Source organism: Oryctolagus cuniculus, chromosome 10, assembly GCF_964237555.1.
Source record: "Oryctolagus cuniculus chromosome 10, mOryCun1.1, whole genome shotgun sequence".
Taxonomy (NCBI): Eukaryota; Metazoa; Chordata; class Mammalia; order Lagomorpha; family Leporidae; genus Oryctolagus; species Oryctolagus cuniculus.
The window spans coordinates 101,511,293-101,536,724 of NC_091441.1; the positions used below are offsets into that span (position 1 = coordinate 101,511,293).

The window sequence follows — 25,432 nt, forward strand, 5'->3', positions numbered from 1 at the left end:
TATTAGGAGTATTCTCTTTATTTCTCTCTTTGGTTTCTTAACACAAAAACATGCGCTCTATAAATAAAATAAGATTTTCTGGGAAATAACAAATTGGGGATATGTGAGGAGAATTCCTACCTATTCATATTTCTGTGGCCAAGTCAAGAGGCTGGTCTTCGGGCGCCATCTAACTGTGATCTCGGGTGAAATCCAGAAAAGAAGGTTTCCTATGTTATCCAAGAAGGTTAGATTCCCAAGCACAATAAATAACACAGTCCTCTGCTCGGAGCTAGGCTAGACCCCAAGGCCTACTGAGCACACTGTCTGTCTTGCCTCCTTATTCCATCTTTTCCACAATATTCATGGATGACGCATCTTCAAGGTGGTTTGGGAAAGATTCCAACACCAAAGAGCCAGACCAGCCATTTGACATCAATCACACTGAAGAACCTTCTGGGGAACGTGTAAAAATGGTGTGTGCTCAAGCACTGGTGCGATCTGACTTAGAAACACTGCACTCGGGTACTGCAGCGTAACTTTTACACCAGAAAGTGGGAGTGGACTTGGGAGGGAAGACCACTACAAAGCAGCAAACCATGGAAAATGATCATCGCCAGTGGCAGAATCTAGCCAGCATCCCACGGAGCCAGCCAGGCCCATTCAGGGATCCACTGACACCCTCACCATCCAGGATCCTCAGTGCTGCTTCACATTCATGGCAGAAGGGCTTACAACAGTTACATCAGCACGGATACAATCCTAAGGGAAACACAGACCCCCAACCTTCTTCCCAGCTTACCTCTGTAGGAAAACCGGGAGGCAGGGAGGGATGCTGGAGCTCCACCGTGAGCCCAGGTTAACAAAAACAAAAACTACACCAGCTATCAGAATTTCGAGACTTTTTAAAATTAAAAAAAAAATCCTTTTCAAGTGCTTATAGCAGAGGTCCAGCTCCTAAGTTGCAGATAACAAAGGTCCTGCCCTCTGAATACATGGCGATTGCACACACTGGTTCATCTCGCGGTCCTACACACCCTGGACTCCACATTGTAGCTTTCTGAACAGGCTTCCCGGCCACCCCAGGCAGACCGCCAAGGACAAGAAACCAACCAGGTGGAGATTGGAACCCTAAGGCCCAGCCTTGGGTGAAAGGAATTGAACCCTTTTAGTCTCTACTGGAAGAATTTTAGAAAACCAGATTTTGGCAGCAGCAGTTGAAGGACAGCATCACTGCCCAGTGCACTGGTCACAGAAAACGTCTTCCTCTTTGGGTCCTGCTGTGCTACATTGAGGTCCCATCCAGGAAGAAGAAGGAAGGAGCATGGAGTCTCTTCAAGAGGTCATTCGTCACGAGTAGAGGAAGAAATATAAAATCTGTTCTTGCAGCAGCAAGAGATTCTTTCCGCCTTCAGTTCTTAACCAACTCTGCTTGCATGTAAAGGTCCTCCTTGCTGGTCGGTCAGCCAAGGGCTGGAGGGAGGCCAGGCCCCTGGAATTGGCGAGTGGATGGAGGAGCAGTGGAATGGCAGGGCAGACAAGGTTACCACACCATGTCAGCCCACGGCTGGTAAGAAGGAGCAAGCCCCTGGTTAGGTTCTGGAGATAACAAATGGTGAATGTGCCCCAGAGACATCACAATGAGGAATATTTTCCAACAATAGGTGGACAGGTAAGAATCCGGCTGGACCTGCTGTTTCCTGCTGGTCCAAAAAGGAAGGAATGTGTGTGGGAGCGGAGAATCTGAGCGAGTACGGCGGTGGCAGTGGGAGGTAATCACAGGGGCATCTGGAGCCATGAGGCTCCCACCTAGAAGAGTGGCAGGAATGCAGCCAACTCGCTAAGCCTATGATTAAAAACGTCCTCTGATAGTGGGTGTGGAGACAAACCCCAGGAGCACCTTGCTACAGGACCAGTCACGAATGCACTGATTCCACACACGCTGGGGCTCAGAGGGAACCCCAAGTGCTGTGCGAGGCCTCAGGACCCTGGGATCCGAATGTGGGAGTGGACACTGCCCTTTCCACGTCTGACAGTTTTCCACTGAAACTTGCATTTGTCTTTAGTGTCTTTTATGCTCTTCCCTTTCCTGCAAAAAAACATTCCCTTAAAAAAACCAAAAAACAGTATTTTTCTTTCCAGTTTCTTTCAAGTGTCTCTTTGTTGAAATTTCCTTCAGTTTCTTTCAAGTGTCTTTTTTTCCCCCTCCTTCAGTTTCTCCTGGACAAGATGAAAAAGACCTCACTGAAACCCCAAAATTAAACAGGGGAAAATCTTCTGTTCTTCCTGCTGACCCAGCAATGAGGACGCGCTCCTCCGCGCCCGAGGCAGTGTGCGGCCACAGCTGCACCATCACTGGCAGGATGCACGCTGAGAGTGCGCGCTTTCTCTCCCTGCTACACCCCAGTCTGCAGCAGGTTTGGCCCCTGCAGCCTCCCCATGGCAAACTGGCCACAGCACAGATGGAGAACAAGCAGGCGGGGTGGAGTGGCAGATGAAGGCCTCTGTACAGTGGCAGCCCACACAGCTGTGGCAGGTGGCAGCTGTGGTCGCATGGAGCCTGTGCACACAGGGACCGGCAAAGCGGTTCGTTCCATGTCACCAGCTGCAGACCTGGCTTCTGCTCTGTGCTGTGCATCTTGATGACCTAGGCCTGAAGGTCTCAAAGACAGCACAGTGAGGGAGGACTTAATAAGCACCTGGAAAAACTGTATCCCCGGCAAGCTCACATTTCATCCCATCTTTGGGTCACCACCTCTCTCGAGAGGGACTGTCCCTGGAAGGAAGAGCCTATGTTTGTACCAGATCCCTGCCCCACCACATCCCACCCTCTGCCTTAGATGGTCAGGAGAGGGATGCAGCCCACGCCAACCCCTCCCTCGTGGCATGCCATAGGAGCCATAAATGTCCAGCGGTCTGCCTCTGGATCATACATCTCCACCGAGCTTAGGTTTGATTGTCCATCGTAGCCCCCCACGGCGTAGAGGCGCCCACAGCTGGCCACAAGGGAGACCCGACTCCGACGTGTGTGCATGGGTACTATCAGGCTCCACTGGTCCGCCATCGAGTTGTACACTTCAGCGATGCTGAGGAAGCCGGAACCGTCATAGCCCCCGCAGACAAACATCTTGCTTCCAAGGGAGGCAGCTCCGTGTCGGCAGCGCTTGTTGAGCATGCCGGCTGCTGGGTGCCAGGTGGCCGTGTGGTGGTTGTAGTGCTCCACCTGCAGTGTGGAGAGAGGCACAGGTACAGGACAGTCAGAGCCAAAGCCTTGTCCACAGGCTGACCCTGCATGGCACAGTAGGCCACATGGTCTCACACTCTGGTGGGAGGCCTGGGGATGAGGAATTCTGCCCGCAGGTGCTCCTGCTCCTCAGCTGCACACCTGCTCCTGGGTATACAGGGGAGTCAGAGAACAACCCATCTGGCTCTTGTGAGATGCAAGGATGCAAAAGGTTTGCTGAAGGGTACAGTGCCAGGTAGTAACAGAGCCGGCTCTTTTCCGGTCTGTCCAGAGAGCATTCTACCACAGCACTGGCTGACTCTATGGGCCCACCACAAGTAGCTGCTAAGCACTTGCACAGTTTCAAACCAACTGTCTCGAGTACAGTTATCTGCACACTCACACTTGGTATATAATGGAGCTTACTTTGGGTGAGAATTTCACAAGTCTGATGCAGCATTTGATGGACAGGTAACCAGGGTGGTGGTGGTGGCAGGGTAGAGGTGACTATACCAGACCTCTCCTTTGTGTACGCTGGCTACCATTTTCCCAAAGTTAAGCATTTTAGAAGGTACACTACATAGCCTGAGACCTCACTGCATGATGCCTTATCCAGTAGTGGTAAGGTTGAATTTTTTTCAATCATCTTTGAAATAACTATCAAGGAGTGGGCAATTAGTCTAGCAGCTAAGATGCCTATGTCATATAGTGAGTGCCTGGATCTAATTCTCCTGCTCAGGCTCCTGACCACAGCTTCCAGCCACTGCAGATCCTGGGAGGCAGCGGTGAGGGCTCAAGTAACCAGATCCCTGACCCCAGCATGGTAGATCCGGATTGTATCCTTGGCTTCTGGTTCCAGTTATGGCCCAGCCCTGGCTATTGTGAGCAGAGTTAGAGAGGGAGGGAGAGACAGAGTTCTTTCATGTGCTGGTTCTCTCCCCAAGTGACTGCAACAGCTGGAGGAAGGCTGATCTGAAGCCAGGAGCCAGGAGTTTCTTTTGGGTCTCCTACATGGGGGTAGGGGACCCAAGCACTTGGGCCATCTTCCACTGCTTTCCCAGGCCATTAGCAGAGAGCTGGATCAGAAGTGGAGCAGCTGGGACTCGAACCAGTGCCCATACAGATGCTGGCGCTGCAGGCGGAGGCTATAACCTACTACACCACAGCACCTGCCTCCAAAATAACTCAACATGGAAGGAGTAGGTGCCCTTAGCCCAAGAGGAGCCCGACTCACACTGTTGAAGATCTGCAAACCATCATGGCCGCCCGACACATATATCCTGCCCTCAAAGACCGTAACCCCAGCGGCACTGCGATTCGAGCTCATCGGGGTCACCACTGTCCACCTTTAAAAAAGAGTCAAAATAAAGAGAAGACATGAGAGCTGGTCTCCTAAGACAACTTACCAGGGCTTGGGTGGACCGTGGATAATCTCCCCACATTTTACCAGCTTTCCCATCACTTCTGTTGCTGCCTCTCATCCAAGTGCAGACACACAGCCCATCTTCTCTGCTCTTTTCCATGTGCACTCCAACCCAGCATGTATCAAACCAGGCCTCTTTCTCCCACATATCTGCTCCTCTCATGTCTACTCCCTCATCCTGTTAATGGGACCACCAGCTATCTCCTTGCTGCACTTAATAAAAGTCAGAATTTGGGGGGCTGCTTCTCCCTCACCCTTAACATTCTTGTGGTCCCCAAGTCCTGGCTGGTTTGTTTTCTGGTTGCTGCTTGTTCCCATCTCCATCCTTTTGCCATAGCTCTGGCCTCTCACCCCGACTATAGGAACAGCCTCCTTACCAGCGGCCTGGCTTTCAGACCACTTCCCATTCCAACCCATGTAGCCAGTGGCTGTACCACAGCCCTCGTCTAAGGCAGTTTCCAAGTTCCTTAATGTGTTTTTTACCACTTTGTCCTCACCCACTTTGCAGAGCCACCCCTTGCCACACTGTATGTTCCAGCCCACTGGAGGCTAACTGCTGTCCTCGCCACTGTGAACACTTTCTTACCGAAGAAAGTGCTGGCTCCCTGCTCATGATGAGCAGCCTCTCCCACTGTCTACCCATGATAGGTCTCACCTTGGAAGACATCCCGGCCACTCTGCCTCTCCTCCCAGCCCCAGGGAGGAGGAAGGTGCTCCCCAATCTCTGCCCAAGAGCACCAGACACAAGCCTCCCGGGTAGGATGACAACGCATTCATTATGAAATACTGAGTATTACTTTAAGGATCTCATAGCCAGCTTATGGCCTGACATCTAGTAAGTTCGTGAAGTGACAGTATACTAGCTCAAAAGCATCCTGATGAGTCCACTCAACCCATTTGCTTATATTTTGTTACACAATATGAGAGTGTTCAGGCTAATCTTGTGTTTTCCAAAGACTGTTTCACAAAATAACCTCAAGATGTTGCTAGGTATTATATAAAACACAAGGTTAAACTTCACTCTAGAAGTTTTCAGAGCCTTTAAAATGTTAACAGGGATTATGGAAAGACAAGGACTCTGGTGGTACAGACATCAACATTTCCCAAGCTTATCTGATCATATAACGTCTTTCTTTTTTTCCAAATCATATCCTGCTCACTTTGGAACATGTTGCTGGTCTACTTCCTATTCTCTTTCACTTGCATTTCCATTAAAATAGGCTGACTGATTAAGAGGTACAGACCACCAAACAAATGCTTCCAAGTATCTGTATAGATCGTTTGAAAAAATTATTCAACAATTCGTTCATTTAACCAAGGATGTGTAGCACAGCCTATCACACACAAGACATTATAGGTTAAGATTTGTCTACAGTCAAGAAGTCTGTGGTCCCAAGTTTTTTCACACACTCTGCTCAGTAAGCTCCAGTTGCCCCAGAGGAGCCAGAACCCTTACTTATCCGTCTCAGGCGAGTAGGTCTCCACAGAGTTGAGGGAAGAGTTTCCATCGTAGCCCCCACACACGTAGATCTGCCCGTCCAGCACGACTGTCCCCATGGCACTGAAACAGACAGAGCTGTCATTCCAGATGGGCCTCAGACTCCCAGTGCTGCCTCTTATGTCCACAAGAAGTTAACCTATCAATGCCTTTTTCTGCCTGAAATGCTCCCTTCCAACCTGCCATGCTGATGGTCTCATTTACCTTTACTGCCCAGGTCAAATTCCTCTTGCCTCTCCCTCCTTAAAAGCTACCTGAGACCCCTCAAACAAGACTTACTCTCTTCCAACCCCACATTCCCACAGCTGCTTCTTTCTTTATTTCATCACTTGTTGCAATCATTCATTTATTCATCCATCATATTTTTATCAGTCACTCACAGGGCACACTGTCTCAGGCACTGGGTTTAGAGTGGTGAGTAAGCCCAAGCTTTTGCCCCCAAGACACTTATGTTCTGACACTATGGAATACTAGGGCTCGGTCTGCCACCTCTAAACAAGACAGGGAAGGTCTTCATATGTGTGACCTTGACAGTAATTAGTGTAGTGTCTGGAATATAAGAGGCCCTCAGTATATGTTCACTGTGTTACCTCAGATTCTTCCCACTCAAAATAACAGATGTGTTTTCATTACACACATGGCCTTGTCTGATGCCTAATTTGTCTAAGTGGGTGATGCATGTCAGGTGCTTTACACTTAATAGATTTTTTAAAATTTTGTAACAGGAACTTCACAAAATTGTATACTTCATTCGTTTCAAATGGATACATGGTTTTTAATCATAAGTACTTCAAGAGCAGTAAGTTCTCAAGATTCTTAATATTGAAATTATTTTTTTCTGCTCATACGTATTCAGTTTTCTTTATTTTCTTTTGGTACTCTACTTATTAGCTACCACTACACTTACTATTTTCAACCCTCTCCATGCCCTGCAAGAAGTGTGGGTCACTATCATAACTGCACAAATGCACAGCTGGGGCTCAGAGGCTGGGTTTTCTCCAGCCTGCCCAGGGAGATAACTGCCTTCAATGTAAATGAGACAAGATCAACTCCCTGCCACTCACAAAGCCAAGTTCCCAGAGTAGTAAAGACCCAGGGGACTGGTGAAAACATTTAGTCTGCTTTGAGTCCTGGCTGTTACACTTCTGATCTAGCTCCCTTTTAATGCGCCTGGGACAACAGTGGAAGATGGCTGCAGTGTCTGGGCTCCTGTCACCCACACGGGAGACCTGGATGGAATTCCAAGCTCCTGGTTTCGACTTGGCCTAGCCCCAAGTGTTGTGGACATTTGGGCATTGAACCAGCAGATGGAAGATCTCTCCCTGTTTCTCCTTCTTTCATTGTAATTCTTTCAAACAAATAAAACAAAACTTGAAAAAAAGAGACAGATTAAACATCAATTAAGTGGTAAGACAAGTGTGTAGAGAAAAGGGAAAGTGTTGATCAGTGTGGACTGGAGTAGCCCAGAGCAATAAAGTTCCACGGAGGTGGCCTGGAAGACTGGAGGCAACAGGAAGGAAAAGACAGGAGAGGAGGTGTCACTAACTGACGGGACGGAGAACAGTGTGGGATGTCAGGAGAGAAGCAATGAGGAACATTTTAAGGTAACCTATAATTTAAAAGGGATGAGATGGAACTGGTCTCACGCTACTAATAACAGGGCATTAACCACAGTGAGGAGAGGAATACCCTGAGGACTTTCCTCCAGAAAACATTCTAAACCCAGTGACATCAAAGCAAGAGGCCCGGGGCAGACACAGCAAAGGGCAACGGACTGTGGTTAGAGCAAAAAAGCCAGTATGGCTGGGGACACGGAGCAATGGTTCCTTTGATCACAGAGCCTGCAAAGGATTCTAGCGACAGAAGGGCAAGCACCGAGGCGGGCATGTTGGTAGGAAACAGCTGAGAGAGCACTCCTGCGAGGAGCAGATCTATGTACTTTTTGGTTTCTCCCAAAACTAACCTACTTTGCTGCTTTGCGAATCTGGGTAGCTGGTACACAGGCAGGGTCCTCCTGGCTCACTGCCACATGCTAACCCTGCAGTATGGAAGATGTGTAGCACAGCCGTGACACTTTTACGTGGTAGAGGACTTCTGCATTCACTCTTCTTTCTCACGTGTATCATTACTTGATTTTTTTCTTCCTAGGTCAGGTGTTCTCACAAGTAGAGACTCCAAAGCAAGGCCAGGCAAAGGAGTCTGGGAAGCAAATACTCTTTCTGTTCTAATCTACTTATTTATTTGAAAAGTCAGAGTTACAGAGAGAGAGAGAGAGAATCTTTCATCCCCTGGCTCACCCCTCAGAGAGCCACAATGGCCAGGGCTGAGCCAGGCTGAAGCCAAGAGTCAGGAACTCCATTCAGGTCTTCTGAACGGACAGCAGGGGCCCAAACACTTGGGCCATCCTCACTGCTTTTCCTAGGCCACTAGCAGGGAGCTGGATCGGAAGTGGAGTAGGCAGGACACAAACTGGTGACCACATGGGATGCCGGTGATAGACGGCATCTTTACACGCTACGCCACAAAGTTGGCCCCAGGAAGCAAATTCTCTCATAACAGAATTACAAAGCAGAAAGGTCCTTAAAGAGCAATAGATTTGGTGGTTTTCAACCTGCCCCCTTAAAAAAAAACAAATTCATGCAACTTTCCTCTCAAGGAAAAGAGCTAATCACAGAGGTGCTGTGGTTAAATGGGCAGGGGCCCTTGGACTGCCTTCCCTCCTTATAGGACCTCTGAAGAGAAGCATCAGAGTGCCACTGAAAGCCACTCATCTGGTGTGGCCTCACTGGAGACTGAGGGACAGAACCTGTCTGGTTACATGGCTTGAGCAGTATCGGTCTTCCCACTGTCCAAGCACGTGAACCCTCTGCCACACATCTGCCTATCACCTTGGCACTGAGAAGCCTACATGCAGTCACCACTGAGGTGTCCTCTAATTCCACTTCTAACCGAGGAAATGCTGAGCAGGCAAGTGGCAGAGGAAGTAAGAAGCTGGGTTGTGTTCAGTGACATGTAAACTTGGTCCACCTTGCAAATATACCTATGTGCTCATGTCCAGAACAATGTGTATGATCCTGCAGGAAAGAACACTGCTTTAATTCATGTACACCAGGGGCAGTGAAAGCACATGTGTGGCAGGAGTCCTGGGGGAAAGAAAGTATAAAGAAAAACACCTTGCATTTCCTTTTATCGCTAGTAAAGTTAAATCCTCCTTATTCTTCAAGTTTCACTTTAATCCCACCTCTTCCCTGAAATCTTCCAGACGTTCCAGTCCAGTTTCTCTCCCTCCTTGAATCTTCCATAAAACACATTTTCAGTCCTTATCTGGCACTTAAATAACAATACAACTTCCACATGTCCACGTCTCATTTCCCCAAGTTCCTCAAAGGACAAGGCAGGTATTTTACTTTTAAGCAGGTGGGGGCTCGTTCCCAGGTGGCACCGGCAGTGGCTGGCCTGGCTGCAGGACATTCCCAGGCCAAAGCTTGTGTTTTACTTTATTACGTGCCCCTGCTCGTCTAGCATGGCACTCCCCAGATGCTCAGTGTGTATGCTCAGGCTGCACGTGGCTTCCAGAATACCTTCTCTTGCTATTCATGCTCCCCACTCTGGTCCAAGTGTCCGTCTCCGGATTGTAGGCCTCCACAGTGCTCAGCCGTAGTTGGCCGTCATATCCCCCGATGGCGTAGAGAAGCCCATTCACCACAGCCACACCAACGCGGCTGCGGGCTGTGGTCATGGGATGGCATTTCTCCCAGCGATTGGCGATGGGGTCAAACACTTCCACCACATTCAGGGAATCACCTGCATAAAAATTTGCTACTCAAATTAAAACAAATGAGACCACTTGTTTAGATCACAACTATAGGCATTGACTATATGGACACTGACTTGATTCTATATTAGCTCTTCCCACAGAAATTACTAAGGGCACAACAGCCCACTAAGAAATTTCAGCCATCATAACCTCCAATCTGACTTTTTAAGGAGAAATCAGAATCAGATAGGAGCCATTTACTTTTTAGAGAAGGCAGTTTTCACTTACAACCAGGAACTCCGCCTACTTAAAGTAAAAGACACAGGTAAACAGTTCTACTCTTTCTCCAGTGCAGGAAGCATGCCCGGGGGAACGGCGTGGGTTGTAACTGCTAGTGGGTGACCCTGGGCAAGTTCTTTTTGTCCCCACCCTCTGTTTCACATGTGAAATAATCTTCATGGCAGAGCTACCACAATGACTAAACGCTACATTCGGTAAAGCCCCCAGCATGGCTCTAGTATATATTTAGTATTCAGCATGATCTCCCTTTCTGTCTTGTGCTACTTTGGGGCATTTAGCACCTGCCACACTCCAGCCTTTACTGAGTTGAGGACTTACCTTTGCCAGGTCATATGATGAACAAGCAGCAAGTTAGTACCCACTTCTCACTAACCTTCAGTTGAAAGTAAAACTGCCCAGCACTATCCACTAACTCCCCCAGGAAAGGAAGGGACCCATACAGCTTGCCTGAAAACCTGACTGTGTGATACAAGAGGTGCCAATCACACTGGGGCTGCAAAGTGTGTGTGCATTTCACAGGGTAGGCTGAAGAATAAAAGGTGTTACTGAGGTGGCAGGTCCTACACTCAGGATAAACATTCGTTTTTTGGGGGAGACATTCTCATAGTCAAACCCACATGACCAAATGAGAGCGGCCTGGTAAGAGGATGGGGTCTCCAAGTCCTAGTCAGGGTTGAGTGAGTAAACACTACAGCCAATGTGATACTAGGGAAAAAGAGTTGCTTCAGCAACGAGGACACTTGAGTTCTACCAAAAACAACCTGTGAAGACAGTGAAAGCTCTCCGGGCCTCAGTTTCCAAATCTGTAAGATAAGGGGCGAGGCCTCCAGGATTTCTCATGCAATGGCATGAATATAGGACAAGCACTAATTATAGAGTAAAAACATCAATTCAAGAAGGGAAAGGAAGGTGAGATCACGAAAGAGAGGAACCAGAAGGGCCAGGCTAAGCTGTTTGGTGCTTCTTTGTCCATGGAGTCCAACACGGGGCTCTACAAAGGGGAGCTGCAAGATACCTGCTGAGTTGAGGCCCCCCACAGCATAGATAAGCCCAGCGATGGAGGTGCAACAGCGAGGCCGAGTTCTGAAAGCTGGCAGATGGGGCCGGCGCTCTGGCATGAGGTGATAGTCCTTTGCTTCATCTACCAGGTCCCTGGAATAAGGTAAAAAGATGCTACGACAGGAGGTATCTTCTCTACTTTGTCCACATTTGTACTTCTGATCCTGGCTCCCCAACCCTCACAGACCTCAAAAAACCCAAGTGTGGGTCTGGCGTGGTGGTGCAGCAGGTTAAGCCACCACTTACAATAGTAGCATCCTATATTGGAGTTCTGGTTTGAGTCCTGGTTGCTCTGCTTCTGATCTAGCTCCCTGCTAACAGACCTGGGAAAGTAGGGGAAGATGCTCCAAGTGCTTGAGCCCCTGCTATCCAAGTGGGAGACATGGATAGAGTCCCTGTCTTCAGTCTGCCTCAGCCCCAGCCATTGCGACTATCTGGCCATTTGGGGAGTGAACCAGCGTTTGAGAGATCTTTTTCTTTCTCTGTCTCTTCCTCTCTCCTTCTGCCTTCAAATAAATAAAATCTTTAAAAAAGAACCAAGGTGAGATCTGGGGAAACCATACACAGCTGAGAATTGCTCAAAATTGAAGGGGCAAAATGAGTAGAGCCCTCCTTAGCACATGTGATCCCAATGAGTATCTTTTAATAGGCACAGACCAGTCAAAAGAACAACTGGGCGGTGACTAACACAGCTGTGCCGGGGGTGGCTGAACAGGCAGCCTGCATCCTGCCACCACTCAGACTGGCTCCTCCTTTCCACGCTAGGACTGCACTATGGCTCACATCCTGCAGTGAACAGGCAGTCACAGCCAACAGCTCCTGATGTATAATTTCCCCGCCTCCAGCCTGCTCCTCCATTCCATCCTTTGCACTATAGTCCAAATTGTTTTTCTTTTTTTTCTTTTTTTAGATTTATTTGAAAGGCGGAGTTACAGAGAGGCAGAGGTAGAGACAGAGAGAGAGGTGTTCCATCTGCTGGTTCACTCCCCAAATGGCAGCAATGGCTGGAGCTGCGCTGATCCAAAGCCAGGAGCCAGGAGCTTCTTCTGGGTCTCTCAAGCGGGTGCAGGGGCCCAAAGACTTGGGTCATCTTTTACAGCTTTTCCAGGCCACAGAAGAGAGCTGGATCGGAAGTGGAGCAGCCGGGTCTTGAACTGGAGCCCATATGGGAATGCTGGCATTGAAGGCGGAGGCACTACCCACTATGCCACAGCCCAAGTTGTTTTTCTGAGATCCTCCAATAGCTGCCTGCTGCAGACAGAACAGTTCAGACTCTTCGATAGCACATTGCAGTCTGCTGTCACAGGGCTCCAGTTACTGCTACGCCTTCCTGACACACACCTTCACAGTGCCTGAATCCAGCCACTGGCTTCCTCCCGAACCAGCTGATCCAGGGCTGAGAAAATGGAAAGAACTGAGTATGTGTAAAAACCTTGTCAGCAAAGGAGAAGGAGGTAGTTTACCATTGTGAATACAGTAAGAAATTCAGGGGATAGAGGTTTTTCTTGGCTGCGTTGCCTCTACACAATGCTCCTATAGGGCAGCCCTCTTCTGCTCTGCTGTGCCCTGTTATCACTGATGTACTCAGGCTAAGTTGCACTTGCTGGGAAAGAAGTCCTCCCCTAGCCAATCATCACTGAGGCAAAGTCTACACCTAGCAGCAGTCTGTGCACTAACTCACATTTATCGAAGAGGGGGAGGGGCCCAGAAAGTCCCATTTGCACCACCCAGTGAGCTGCTGGTATGGATAGGGTCAAGGCAGGTGGTATAGTTGCTTGCACATTCATAAAAAAATTCAGTGGATGAAGATGCTAGAAAATCATCATAAAACTTAAGAGGAAAGCCCCTCTGCCTTGCTACTCCCAAATGGCACATCTCTTTGCCCAAGGATTAAGCATGCTCTTGTCAGTGCCGTAGCTCACTAGGCTCTAATCCTCCGCCTGCGGAGCCGGCACTCCGGGTTCTAGTCCCGGTTGGGGCGCTGGTCCTGTCCCGGTTGCTCCTCTTCCAGTCCAGCTCTCTGCTGTGGCCCAGGAAAGCAGTGGAGGATGGCCCAAGTGCTTGGGCCCTGCACCTGCATGGGAGACCAGGAGGAAGCACCTGGCTTCTGGCTTTGGATTGGTGCTGTGCACTAGCCGTGGCGGCTATTGGGGAGTGAACCAACGGAAGAAAGACCTTTCTCTCTGTCTCTCTCTCTCTCACTGTCTAACTGCCTGTCAAAAAAAAAAAAAAAAAAAAAAAAAAAAAAGACTCATGCTCTTAACACCTCTTTTTCTAGGTTCTGGACAGAGGATAGACCAACACATGTGCCATGAATTAAGACTGACTACTCCAAAGTCTTCCTCCCCTAAGCTGCAACAGGCGGCTAGGTCCTCTTCTCTGCCCAGACCCTCAGCAGTGTCACGTACCTGCATTTGTGGCAGCAACGCACCAGGTCATCTTGCTGCACTCGATCTGACAGGAACTGGGGCCGGCAGAGAGGCAAGCGGATGCTAGACAACAGCTCAGGCAGGTAAGGTCCTCTCTGCTCCCGGTCGTATCTGACCCAGGCCAACGCGGCTTCAAAGACCTGCGCGACAGAGTAGAAGCTCTGGCAACAACTCCTCTCATCCAGGATGAACCCACCTCTGGACATCAATCTCAATCCCTTCATTTTCTATACTGAGGCAGCCCCTTGAGTACATCAATCTTCCCAGCTACTCGTCTCCTGAATCCACTACTTTCTCTCCACTTCCCCAGCCACCCTCTTGGTTGCCCAGTCTTTAGCAATGTAAGCCAAGATGATTCTAACAGCTTCTGGCTTTAAATACGATTTCCTAATGAAAAACTGTCAATGAGTCTTCTTTCTGTATCAGAAGAAAATGCTCATATCCCTTCTTTCCCGCTGCTCTGCACCCCACTCCCTCTAAACTACCTTCAATGCCTTTACTCTAGCCAGGCTGAGCCAATTCCCCTGTTCACACTGCCTGCCCCATATCCTCCCCACTCCCAAAACCCTCTCCTCTCCTCGTCACCTAAACCCACTCCCTTTTCTTGAATGCCTGCCTCTCTGAGGAGCCTTCCCGCTGACGGCTCCAGCCACAGCATATCTATCTCCCTTACAGAATGTGTCACTCAGATAAATCGGAGTTGCTCCAGGTCACATCACTTGGTGGAAGAGCTAAGGACAAAATGCCTTATTCTTGGGATGAGCCTGCTCTTCTAAATTACAGTGTATCTGCTGGTCACTAACACGGGGGTGGGAGCTCTTCAGACACTCAGGAAATCTGCTGAGTTGTGCTAGCATCCCAGTGGCTGGCCTCCTGGAGCCTGGGGCTTCTGCTGAATCTGTTTCATAGTAGCCCAGAGTGCTTTATTTCAAATATCCTAAGTGGCTCTGCTTTTGGCTAGACTGATGCTGCAGTGCTAGGTACACACTTCTCACCTCTGCATTCAACACCCTTCGGCGCCAGCCCCTACCGCTGACTGACACTCGCTCTCTAAGACAACTTGCATCGCACACTGTTGTTGAACAGAAAAGGTCATCCTTTGTTCTTTTCCGGCTACTAAACCCCAAACTCTCATTTAGGCTTCTTAAATTCAACTCGCCCCCTAGTCTGCACCAGCCCCGTATATGTGGTTGACAGAAAACATACAACAGAGCTGACCGATGTACTTTAAATTTCTGACTACTCAGCCCATCAGGCCCTGCTTGCTACCTGGCCCTCTCCACTTCCCGAGCATTGTCCTTTTGTGCTCCTTCTTGCCTAGAGAACTATTTCATATCTTTTAATCTCTCTCCAAATTTTTAATACTCCTCCCTCATCCTTTCAGCTGAGAAAAAAAAAAAAAAAAAAAACAGGCAAAACTATCAGCTAGAATCTACAATCGTCTCTTTTGCCCACCTCCTGTCTGGCTGTGTGCAGTCAGTTCTCCCTCTAGCTACTGTGGACCTTGTGGCGTGCACTCAATCAAATACGCACCCCCCTGGGCCCTACACCCTCTCTTCTCACTCCAGAACATCATTCCAGCAACTATCCTCCTATGTCTCCTTGTCTCCTACATTACCAATTCTTCCCTCTCTTCTAAAAAATCCCCGTCGCAGTGAAAAAAAAGAAAGTTCTTGGGACTGGAATTGTGGTGTAGCGGGTTAAGCTGCTGCTTGCAACATTGGCATCCCATATCAGAGCACCAGTTCAAGTTCTAGTTGTTGTTCTTCAGATACAGCTCCCTGCTAATGTGCCTGGGAAAACAGCAGAGGATGGCCCAAGTACTTGGGCTCCTGCCACCAACGCAGGGGACCAGGATGGAGTTCTGGGTTCCTGGCTTCTGCCTGGACCAGACCTGGCTGTTAAGGCCATTTGAGGAGTGGACCAACAAATGAAAGCTGTGTGTGTGTGTGTCTGTGTGTGTGTGCTCTCTGTCACTTTTTCAAATAAATCAAATCTTAAAAAAAAAAAATTCTGGATTTCACATTCCTTTCCAGATACTGCCCCCATGTTCCATTCTTTCCTAGGGGAAGACTCTTCCAAAAAGTTATCTTTCCTTGCCATTTCCAGCTCACAGCAGCATTACTTTTAATAGTAAATATTGAAAATAACCCCAAAATCCAAGAATAAGGGAAGTGGATTTGACAAGATCGATAAAAAACTATTTAGACACTGAACTATAAAAAAGAAACCCCATAAAATGCAATAGCTGCATATGTATCTTAAATTTGTTAAAAGAGGAAAAACTGATACAGAAAGCAGTGATTACAAAGAGCAGCATCCCAGAGGTCACCTGCAAAGACCACTCTGCCCTCACACACCTGCTCCTCGGATTTGACGTTCAGCTCATCCCGGGACACGAGCTCCAGCACATCTTCCAAGGGCAGGGCCAGGAACTCCTCTGACATGGACACCTCTACGAAATGCTGGTGAATGAAGCTGTTGGCCGCATCATAGAGCACAGCGCACATCATCGTCTCGGCAAACTGCCGTACACCCAGGCAGTTTTTTGGGTGAAGTCTTTTGGCATAAAAAAAAAGAAAAAAAATTAGAGTAAGAGGGGTAGAGGATGGAAAGGGAGAAAGCACAAGGGCTGTTAGTGCAGGATAATGAAGGGAGATAGAGACAGAGAGAGATCATCCATCCTCCCCAAGTGCCACAACATTCAGCGCTGGGCCAGGCAGAAACCTGGAGCCAGAAACCCAATCCAGCTCAGCCACGGGGGTGGCAGGAACCCAACTACTTGAGCCATCTCACCTGCTGCCTGCATATCAGCAGAAGTTGGAATTGGGAGTAGAATTTGAGTTTTTTTTTTTTTTTTTAAGATTTTATTTATTTATTTATTTGAGATGCAGAGCTACAGACAGTGAGAGGGAGAGACAAGAGAAAGGTCTTCCTTCTGTTGGTTCACTCCCCAAATGGCCACAATGGCTGGAGCTGTGCCAATCTGAATCCAGAAGCCAGGAGCTTCTTCCATGTCTCCTATGCCCGTGCAGGAGCCCAAGCACTTGGGCCATCTTCCACTGCTTTCTCAGGCCATAGCAGAGAGCTGGATTGGAAGAGGAGCAGCCGTGACTAGAACCGGTGCCCATATGGGATTCCGGCACCACAGGTGGAGGATTAACCTTCGGCGCCACGTCACCAGCTAGATTTGGGGCTTAGACCCAAGCACTATGATATGTGATGTGGGCATCTTAACCGCTAGGCCCAGTGCCCATCACAGGCTTATTATCTTTATCAGAATGCTTTCTTTCTATTCTCCCAGGCTGGTTTAAGGTTCTAAGCAATTCTATTTACTAAGCAATATTCACCACTGTCTCCTGGAAGCAGACTTGTTAAGGGCTGGGAGGTCAGGGTATCTCAGGAGCTTGGCTTTATGTCTACCATAAATTTTACATAGCTGTGGTTTCATTCCAGTTTCAACTTGGGCTTTCAATTGCTTTGGAAACCATGTGAATTTCCAAGGAAACATGAACAGGGAACAATGTATAGTCAAAGCAGCATGGCCAGAGAGGACCACAGAGTTCAAGGTCAGAATGTCACTCAGGGTAAGACATTTAGCCCAGTGGTTAACACCAGTTACAACACTCGCGTCCCACATCTCAATGCCTGGGTTTCATACTCAGCCCCAGCTTGTGATTCCAGTGGACTCTCAGGTGGACTCTGGGATGTAAAGGTGATGGTTCAAGTGGTTGGGTTCTTGCTACCCATGTGTGAGACCTGGAGTTTTTTTTTTTTGTTTGTTTGTTTGTTTGTTTGTTTTTGACAGGCAGAGTGGACAGTGAGAGAGAGAGACAGAGGGACAGAGAGAAAGGTCTTCCTTTGCCGTTGGTTCACCCTCCAATGGCCGCCGCGGCCGGCGCGCTGCGGCCGGCGCACCGCGCTGATCCGATGGCAGGAGTCAGGAGCCGGGTGCTTTTCCTGGTCTCCCATGGGGTGCAGGGCCCAAGCACTTGGGCCATCCTCCACTGCACTCCCTGGCCACAGCAGAGGGCTGGCCTGGACGAGGGGCAACCGGGACAGAATCCGGCGCCCCAACCAGGACTAGAACCCGGTGTGCCGGCGCCGCTAGGTGGAGGATTAGCCTAGTGAGCCACGGCGCCGGTGACACCTGGAGTTTTTGGTTCTTGGCTTGTCCCAGCCCAGTCCTAGACATGGCAAGAACTTGGGGGAGTGAGCAAGCAGATGACAAGCAGATGAAGGAGTGCTCGCTAGCCCTCTCTCTTAAATCCTAATACATAAAATTTTAAAATTAGAAAAAAAAGTCACTCATTCATCTGTCAAATAATGCCTTTTGCCATAAACTCTTAGGATTTAAAAGCATTTCAAAGGGGGGGGGGCAGTGTTGTGGCATAGTGGGTTAAACCGCTGCCTGCGATGCTGCCATCCCATATGGGCATCGGTTTGAGTGCTGGCTGCTCCAATTCCAAACCAGCTCCCTGCTAATGTGCCTGGAAAAGCAGTGGAAGATGGCCCAAGTACTTGGGTTCCTGCCACTCACTTGGGAGACCTGGATGAAGCTCCCAGCCCAGCCCCAGCTGTTGGGGCCATTTGGGGAATAAACCAGCAGATGGAAGATCAATCTTTCTCTCTCTTCTTCTCTAACTGTCTCAAATAAATAAACCTTAAAAAAACCCCAAAGAGTTAAAATATGTAAAGCAGGCTTGAGGATGACTTGTCCCTGGGCCTGTATACAGCATGTGCTTCACTCCCTCCTACAATGTGACATCAACCCGAGAGAAGGTTCAAAATGCCACAGACTGGAAGCTGGTTAGTCCAAAGACATGGGAGAAGATGATCAACGGCGGCATCCCTTTCCATCCTCTCCTATTCAGGTTAGGATTTCTGTACCCAATTTTCAACAAATGCTGATGTGCTTGGCATAATACTGCACACTAAACACACTGTCTCAACTGAATTGGGCGTGTACATCCAAGAGGGGGCCATGTGGGAAGAAGCCTGTTTATAAGGCATTGATGGGGAGGGAGGAGGGAGAGCTGTCACACAGGAAACGGGTTCATGGCAGGAAGGAAACAGGAGAGAAAATAAGCCTACAGGGGAGATGCAGACCTAAATCCTTCACTAGCTACTTCATAACCTTTTTCCTTGCTGACGTAGCTCAACTTTTTTTTTTTTAAATTTTACATAAGTTATACAAGTTTCATGTATTTCATATATGCAGATTTAGGAACACAGTGATACTTCCCTCCTTCCCACCCATGCTCCAACCCTTCTACCTCTTCCTTCTCCCATTCTCACTCTTAATTCTTACAAAGATCTACTTTCAGTTTACTTAACGATTATAAGGTTAACTCCAACTAAGTAAAAGAGCTCAACAAACTGTATGAAGAAAAAAACTCTGTAAGCAAGGAGGCTACATAAGACACAAACACTACTGGAAGCAGGAAGTAGTGACTTGAATTAAACAAGTTATGACTTGGTTCCTTGATGCATTTGATGTTATAATCTAGCTCTGAGAGAAGACTTTCAGAAAATACATAATTTCAAGGCTTACCTAGAGGCAAACAGGCCCATACATCTGAAGGCTGGGGAAAGGGCCACAAGAAAAGAAATCAACTGTAGCCTCCGGGAGGAAAAAGCAGGTCAGAGATCTTATACACTAAGCAGCTTCAGCTACTACTGTTTTCCTGAAGCTGAGGGTAGTCCAACCTTGAAACTGAAATGCTCAAGGTGCTTGTCCTTGAGGGTACAAAGGGATTGAGGAGCTGGGAGGCCCTACCACACTCTGTAGCCAGGTTCGAGATGAACCACCCCAAAGAACAGAGGCAGTAACAATAACTACAGAGAAAACAGAAAGCAGGTCATGGCTGTGGGGTTTGTGGCAGGGAAAAAAGACAGGAATGAGATGTGGGCTTGAGTCTCAGAAGAGTCTGACAGGACTGAATGAAAAACTATCAAGGAAAGACTTAAGACATCAGGCTTTATGTTTAAGTACCTGATCCTAAAATAGTACCGGTGCACATAAAAACATCTATAATGGCCTAAAAATCACTTCCTAGGGGCGTGGCACTGTGGCACTGCACATTAAGCACTACCTGCAGTGCCATTATCCCATGTGGATGCCAGTTCAAGTCCTGGTTGCTCCACTTCCAATCCAGCTCCCTGCTGATGGCATGGGAAAGCAGTGCAGGATGGCCCAAGTCCTAGGGCACCTGTCACCCACGTGGGAGACCTGGAAGCTCCTGGCTCCTGGCTTGGGCCTGGTTCAGCCCTGGCCCTTATGGCTATTTGGGGAGTGAACCACAAGATGGAAGATCTCAATCTCTCTCTCTCTTCCTTTTTCTTTGCAACCCTGCCTTTCAAATAAATAAATAATTTTAAAAAATCACTTTCTACCCTGCACCCCATGGGAGACCAGGATAAGTACCTGGCTCCTGCCATCAGATCAGCGTGGTGCGCCAGCTGCAGTGCACCGGCCATGGCGGCCATTGGAGGTTGAACCAACGGCAAAGGAAGACCTTTCTCTCTGTCTCTCTCTCTCTCACTGTCCACTCTGCCTGTCAAAAAAAAAAAAAAAAAAATCACTTTCTAAACATTTTTAGGTGACAGTGCTTTATGAGAAAGCCTGGATTCAGCGTTGATAGTCATGACTTCAAAAACCCCTAGGTGGAGCTGTTGTCCCTTGGTGGAGGTTTGAGGATGACCAACTACTTTCCAGAGTGTCTACTTAATGAGAAAGCCATTCTCTGACTTCTACAGGATGTTACAAATAAGCAGCAGACACTGTGCATCCTTCCAGCCTGCCCTAGGAGGTGTCCCAGGGTAAGAATAAAGCAGGTTCTGGAGCTATACTCTAATTACAAGGTCTCCATCTGTAAACTCAGAATCCTACTCTGTTGGGTACCGACTAAAACCATTTACCCAATGCCTAGCAGATAAATGTCCCTGCATTTTTAGGCATCATTCATGCAGTTACTATGACTGGCTGCCACATGGCAGTTTTCAGTGACGCTCATGGCACCAGCAGGCAGGATGAGCGTGGTAGACAGCAGGCAGGGTCTACAGACTGCTAAGCAAACTGGATTGGTGGAGCAGGAATGGAGGAGGGGTGGATCATCTGAGTCAGGAAGGACTGCAGGTGATCAGAGACCTGGTGAAAAGGGAAGGTTCAGGGGAGACTGGGCTGGGAAAGCGCTGCAGATATGGGTGCTATGTCAGTTTCTCCCTGTACGTGGCGTAGCACTGACTCTCACCACCAAGCCTCTTATGGTTACATGGCCTTTACCTTACAACTAAGGGCTCTTCTCTTGCAGGGTGGGGTATGGGCAGAGAGGAGGAAGAGCCTTCTTTTTTTTTTTTTTTGACAGGCAGAGTGGACAGTAAGAGAGAGAGACAGAGAGAAAGGTCTTCCTTTGCCGTTGGTTCACCCTCCAATGGCCGCCGCGGCCGGCGCGCTGCGGCCGGCGTGCTGCGCTGATCCGATAGCAGGAGCCAGGAGCCAGGTGCTTTTCCTGGTCTCCCATGGGGTGCAGGGCCCAAGCACCTGGGCCATCCTCCACTGCACTCCCTGGCCACAGCAGAGGGCTGGCCTGGAAGAGGGGCAACCGGGACAGAATCTGGCGCCCCGACCGGGACTAGAACCCGGTGTGCCGGCGCCGCTAGGCGGAGGATTAGCCTAGTGAGCCGCGGCACCGGCCGAAGAGCCTTCTTTTTGCTCAAATATCACAGGAGACTCACAAGGCCCACTGCCAAGTGCTGCAAATAGCTGGAGGCATAATGCATGACCCTAAAAGAGCACAGACTGCCTCAAGTTGGATTTATGAAATGCATGAAGTTTGTATACCTTAAATAAAAGCTTTCTGGGGGGGGGGGGGGGATACAGACTGATTAATCCTAGTGTACCAAGGACAGAGAATTCCTTGATATTGGGACCAGTGTTATAGTGTAGTGGGTTAAGCCACTGCCTAAAATGTATCCCTTATGGATGCCAGTTTGAGTCCTGACTGCTCCACTTTCAATCTAGCTCCCTGCTAACAGCTTGGGAAAGGCAGTAGCAGATAGCCCAAGTGCTTGGGCCCACCCACATGGAATACCTGGATGAAGATGTGACTCCTGGCTTCAGCCTGGCTCAGCCCTGGTCACTCTGGCCATTTGGGGAGTAAATCAAGAGGATGGAAGATCTTTTTCTCTCTGATATCCTTCTCTAACTGTGCCTTTCAAATAAATAAAATCTTAAAAAAAAAAAAAAAAAAAAAAAAAAAAAAGAATTCCTGAAGAAGAAATTTGGTTGTGTTCTAAAGAGTTGAGGTATAAAAAGGAGGGTCAAGAAATGCAAGGAGGGGCCAGCGCCATGGCTCACTTTGTGGGGAGCAACTCGGACTAGACTGTTACTGGAATTAAGACTTATTCTATGCATCTGCTCTCCCACAATATGGCGCTGGGAGAGGAGTAAACAGCTTCTACCCAGCTGCCTCTCACCAACTTGACAAGCTGCAGGAGCTGCTCCTGATTGGAGGAGAGCGGCGTGCTCGGCGTGTGGGCAGCCGAGTTGGGATTGGCGGAGGAGGACTATATAGGAGGAGAGAGACGGCATGGTGGTGTGGGTTGGTTGGAGAGTGTGTTGGAGAGTTCGCGGGGAAGTTCGTTACTTCGTTCTTTCTCATTTCTCTCTACTCATTCTTGCTTTGGGAGTTTTGCTGTTTACTTATTCTTACTTTACTATAGAAAGGACTTGTAAAAAAAAGGGAACAACAAGCGCCCGGTCCGGTGCGGCTCCTCCGCGTGCGGAGGAGCAGCACACTTGGTTAATCCTCTGCTTGCAGCGATGGCATCCTACATGGGCGCTGGGTTCTAGTCCCGGCTGCTCCTCTTCCAGTCCAGCTCTCTGCTGTGGCCTGGGAGGGCAGCAGAGGATGGCCCAAGTGCTTGGGTCCCTGCACCCGCATGGGAGACTGGGAGGAAGTACCCAGCTCCTGGTTTCGGATTGGCGCAGCACTGGCCATAGCAGCCATTTGGGGAGTGAACCAATGGAAGGAAGACCTTTCTCTCTGTCTCTCTCTCGCTGTCTGTAACTCTACCTGTCAAATAAATTAAAAAAAAAAAAAAAAAGAAAAGAAAAAGAGAAAGAAAGAAAGAAATGCAAGGAGAGGGGAAGTATCTAAACAAAGATGGAAATGGCTATAGAACAGTCAGGGAGCGAATAAATGAGTTTGGAAAGAAATCAGCTAAATGAGAGGCAAGTCAGGTTGTAGAGAACGGATCAGAGGGACACATCAAGTCAAGGCAGAAAACAGGCACGACTACGTAGATCAAGTTCTGTAAAGATTCATCCCAAAGAAACGGACGTGGCTTGATACCAATTCAAGATGTGTCATCAGTGCATAGTACCTTTCCTAGTCTAGCTCCTTAATGAAAATCCTCTGTGCACCGAGGACTCAGCAAATCGGCAGGGGGTTCCAGAAATGAGAAGACCATGCTGCCCACCACAGGCCAGGCCCACCACCCCATCTCACCGTTCTCGGAGGAACGTGCAGCAGGCGTCTTTGATGCTCTGCAGCTGCAGGAAGCTCGCCCCCATCAGCAGTGACTGGACATTTTGCTGGTCAATAGCAAGGTTGCCGTTGTAAGCAAAGTTGATCAGAGCCTCCAGGGCACTAGAGGAAAGAGGAAAGCTATTAGAAGCTCTTCATAGACAAGTCTTAGTGTACAGGAGACTCAGGCCCTAACTTCACTGACATTACTCCCTAGAGAACAGATGTGCCACATTAGGAAATCCATTTAGCCTTGGAGAACTGACCTAAATGCAATCAGTACTACATGACAGCCAAAGATACATCCTCCTGTCACCTTCACTGCCCAAATAATTTTATTACAGAAAATTCTAAAACAGAGAAAATAATCACTCATAGACTGACTACTAAGTCAACAGTGGTCATTTTTCTAGGTTCACTTTCAGTTTCTGTCAACATGCATGCATAAATCACATGCATATAACCACAAAATACTTCTCAAGTCCTTTCCCATGTTACTGCACTGCCTTCAAGTTTTGCAGGAGTGGAGAATCTTTTTTCTGCCAAGGGCCATTTGGATATTTTATAACATCAAGTAGAGAGCCACACAAAATTACCAACTAAAAATTTGGATATTTATAACATCAAGTAGAGAGCCACACAAAATTACCAACTAAAAATGAGATTTATTGAATTTTAAGACCCGCCTGCAGCTGCCTTGGCACGACCAGACCAAATGATTTTGTGGGCCTTATATGGCCTTTTGTGGGCCAGGCATTCCCCACCCCTGTTAAGTGGCTTCTATATACTATTTCAACATGCAAAGATGCTATAATTTGTTTCCTTTATTGGCAGGCGTAATAGCTATTATCATCTTATTACCATTTCGGTTTTGGATTATTATTACTTGGGATAAATTTCTAGAATGAGATTTCCAACATTTTTTCTGGCTACCAATTCATACTGAGACTGAAATTCCAATTCACCTATGGAGTTGCTTGTGCACTAGCCTCTCTCCATCTCTGTGACCTCAGTACTGTCATCTCTTTCCCATCCACACTTCATTCTAACAGTGTGAGCACTCTCACCACAGGGCCTTTGCACAGGGGTTGCTCCTTCTGTTTAGAGGGCTCTTTACTAAGATTGTGACTCTCACTTCAATTATGCTCAAATGTCCACAGAGGCCTTCCCTGATCACTCTGAAAGAACACCAGTTTCTACCATCATTCACTGTCTTGACTTTTTCCCATCACTTTCACTCCCAGTCATATCACGTGTCTATTTGTTGCTAGATCCCCATGAGAAAGTTAGCACCATGAAAAAGCATGTTTCATTTTTATTTCTCTCTCTGCTAGAACTTAGTGCCTTGAACTGTGCACATCACACATGTTCACTTTGTTTACGAAGTACCTGGACTTCACACAGAAATTATCAAGGCTGCTGCAGAATTCAGAGGAGTACACAACTGCCCGTGGAGCTCCACTTCTGTATTTTTCCTTACAAGTAGCTGACCTGATATTTCTGCCTGGTAATGAGGCATATAAATCCTCTCTTTCTTTTTTTTAAACACGTATTTATTTATTTGAATCACTTTCTTTTTTTAAACATATATTTATTTACTTAATTTTAATTCATTTATTTTAAACTTTTTTTTTTTTTTTTTTTTTTTTTTTTTTGACAGGCAGAGTGGACAGTGAGAGAGAAACAGAGAGAAAGGTCTTCCTTTTCTGTTGGTTCACCCCGCAGTGGCCGCTGTGGGCGGCGCATTGCGCTGATCCGAAGCCAGGAGCCAGGTGCTTCTCCTGGTCTCCCACACGGGTGCAGGGCCCAAGGACTTGGGCCATCCTCCACTGCACTCCCTGGCCACAGCAGAGAGCTGGACAGGAAGAGGAGCGACCAGGACAGAATCCAGCGCCCCAACTGGGACTAGAACCCGGGGTGCGGGTGCCACAGGCGGAGAATTAGCCTATTGAGCCACAGCGCTGGCCTAACATGTATTTATTTATTTGAAAGTCACAGTTACACAGAGAGAGAAGGAGAGGCAGAGAGAGAGAGAGAGAGAGAGAGCGCGAGCGAGCTCTTCCATTCCACTGGTTCACTTCCCAATTGGCCACAACAGCTAGAGTTGCACCAATCTGAAGCCAGGAGCCAGGAGCTTCTTCCAGATCTCCCAAGTAGCTGCAGGGGCCCAAGGACTTGGGCCATCTTCCACTGCTTTGCCAGGCCATAGCAGAGAGTTGGATCGGAAGTGGAGC

At 48.3% G+C, this 25,432-nt stretch overlaps 1 protein-coding gene across 4 annotated transcripts in view; it reads right to left on the reverse strand.

The window, feature by feature from the left end:
* KLHL18 (kelch like family member 18) overlaps nucleotides 1-25,432 on the reverse strand; it is a 70,111-nt gene continuing 44,679 nt past the window's right edge. For 2 of the 4 annotated variants that reach the window (XM_070050928.1, XM_070050930.1), the window contains 8 exons: nucleotides 23,181-23,321; nucleotides 16,029-16,227; nucleotides 13,648-13,808; nucleotides 11,196-11,332; nucleotides 9,705-9,927; nucleotides 6,082-6,186; nucleotides 4,437-4,548; nucleotides 1-3,202 (listed from right to left, as the gene is read on the reverse strand). In XM_070050928.1, coding sequence (XP_069907029.1) covers nucleotides 2,816-3,202; nucleotides 4,437-4,548; nucleotides 6,082-6,186; nucleotides 9,705-9,927; nucleotides 11,196-11,332; nucleotides 13,648-13,808; nucleotides 16,029-16,227; nucleotides 23,181-23,321 — 1,465 coding nt within the window. In that variant the 3' untranslated portion in view covers nucleotides 1-2,815. Of the gene's footprint in view, nucleotides 3,203-4,436; nucleotides 4,549-6,081; nucleotides 6,187-9,704; nucleotides 9,943-11,195; nucleotides 11,333-13,647; nucleotides 13,809-16,028; nucleotides 16,228-23,180; nucleotides 23,322-25,432 lie in introns of all 4 variants that reach the window. The other 2 variants (XM_070050927.1, XM_070050929.1) reach the window with 1 other exon arrangement.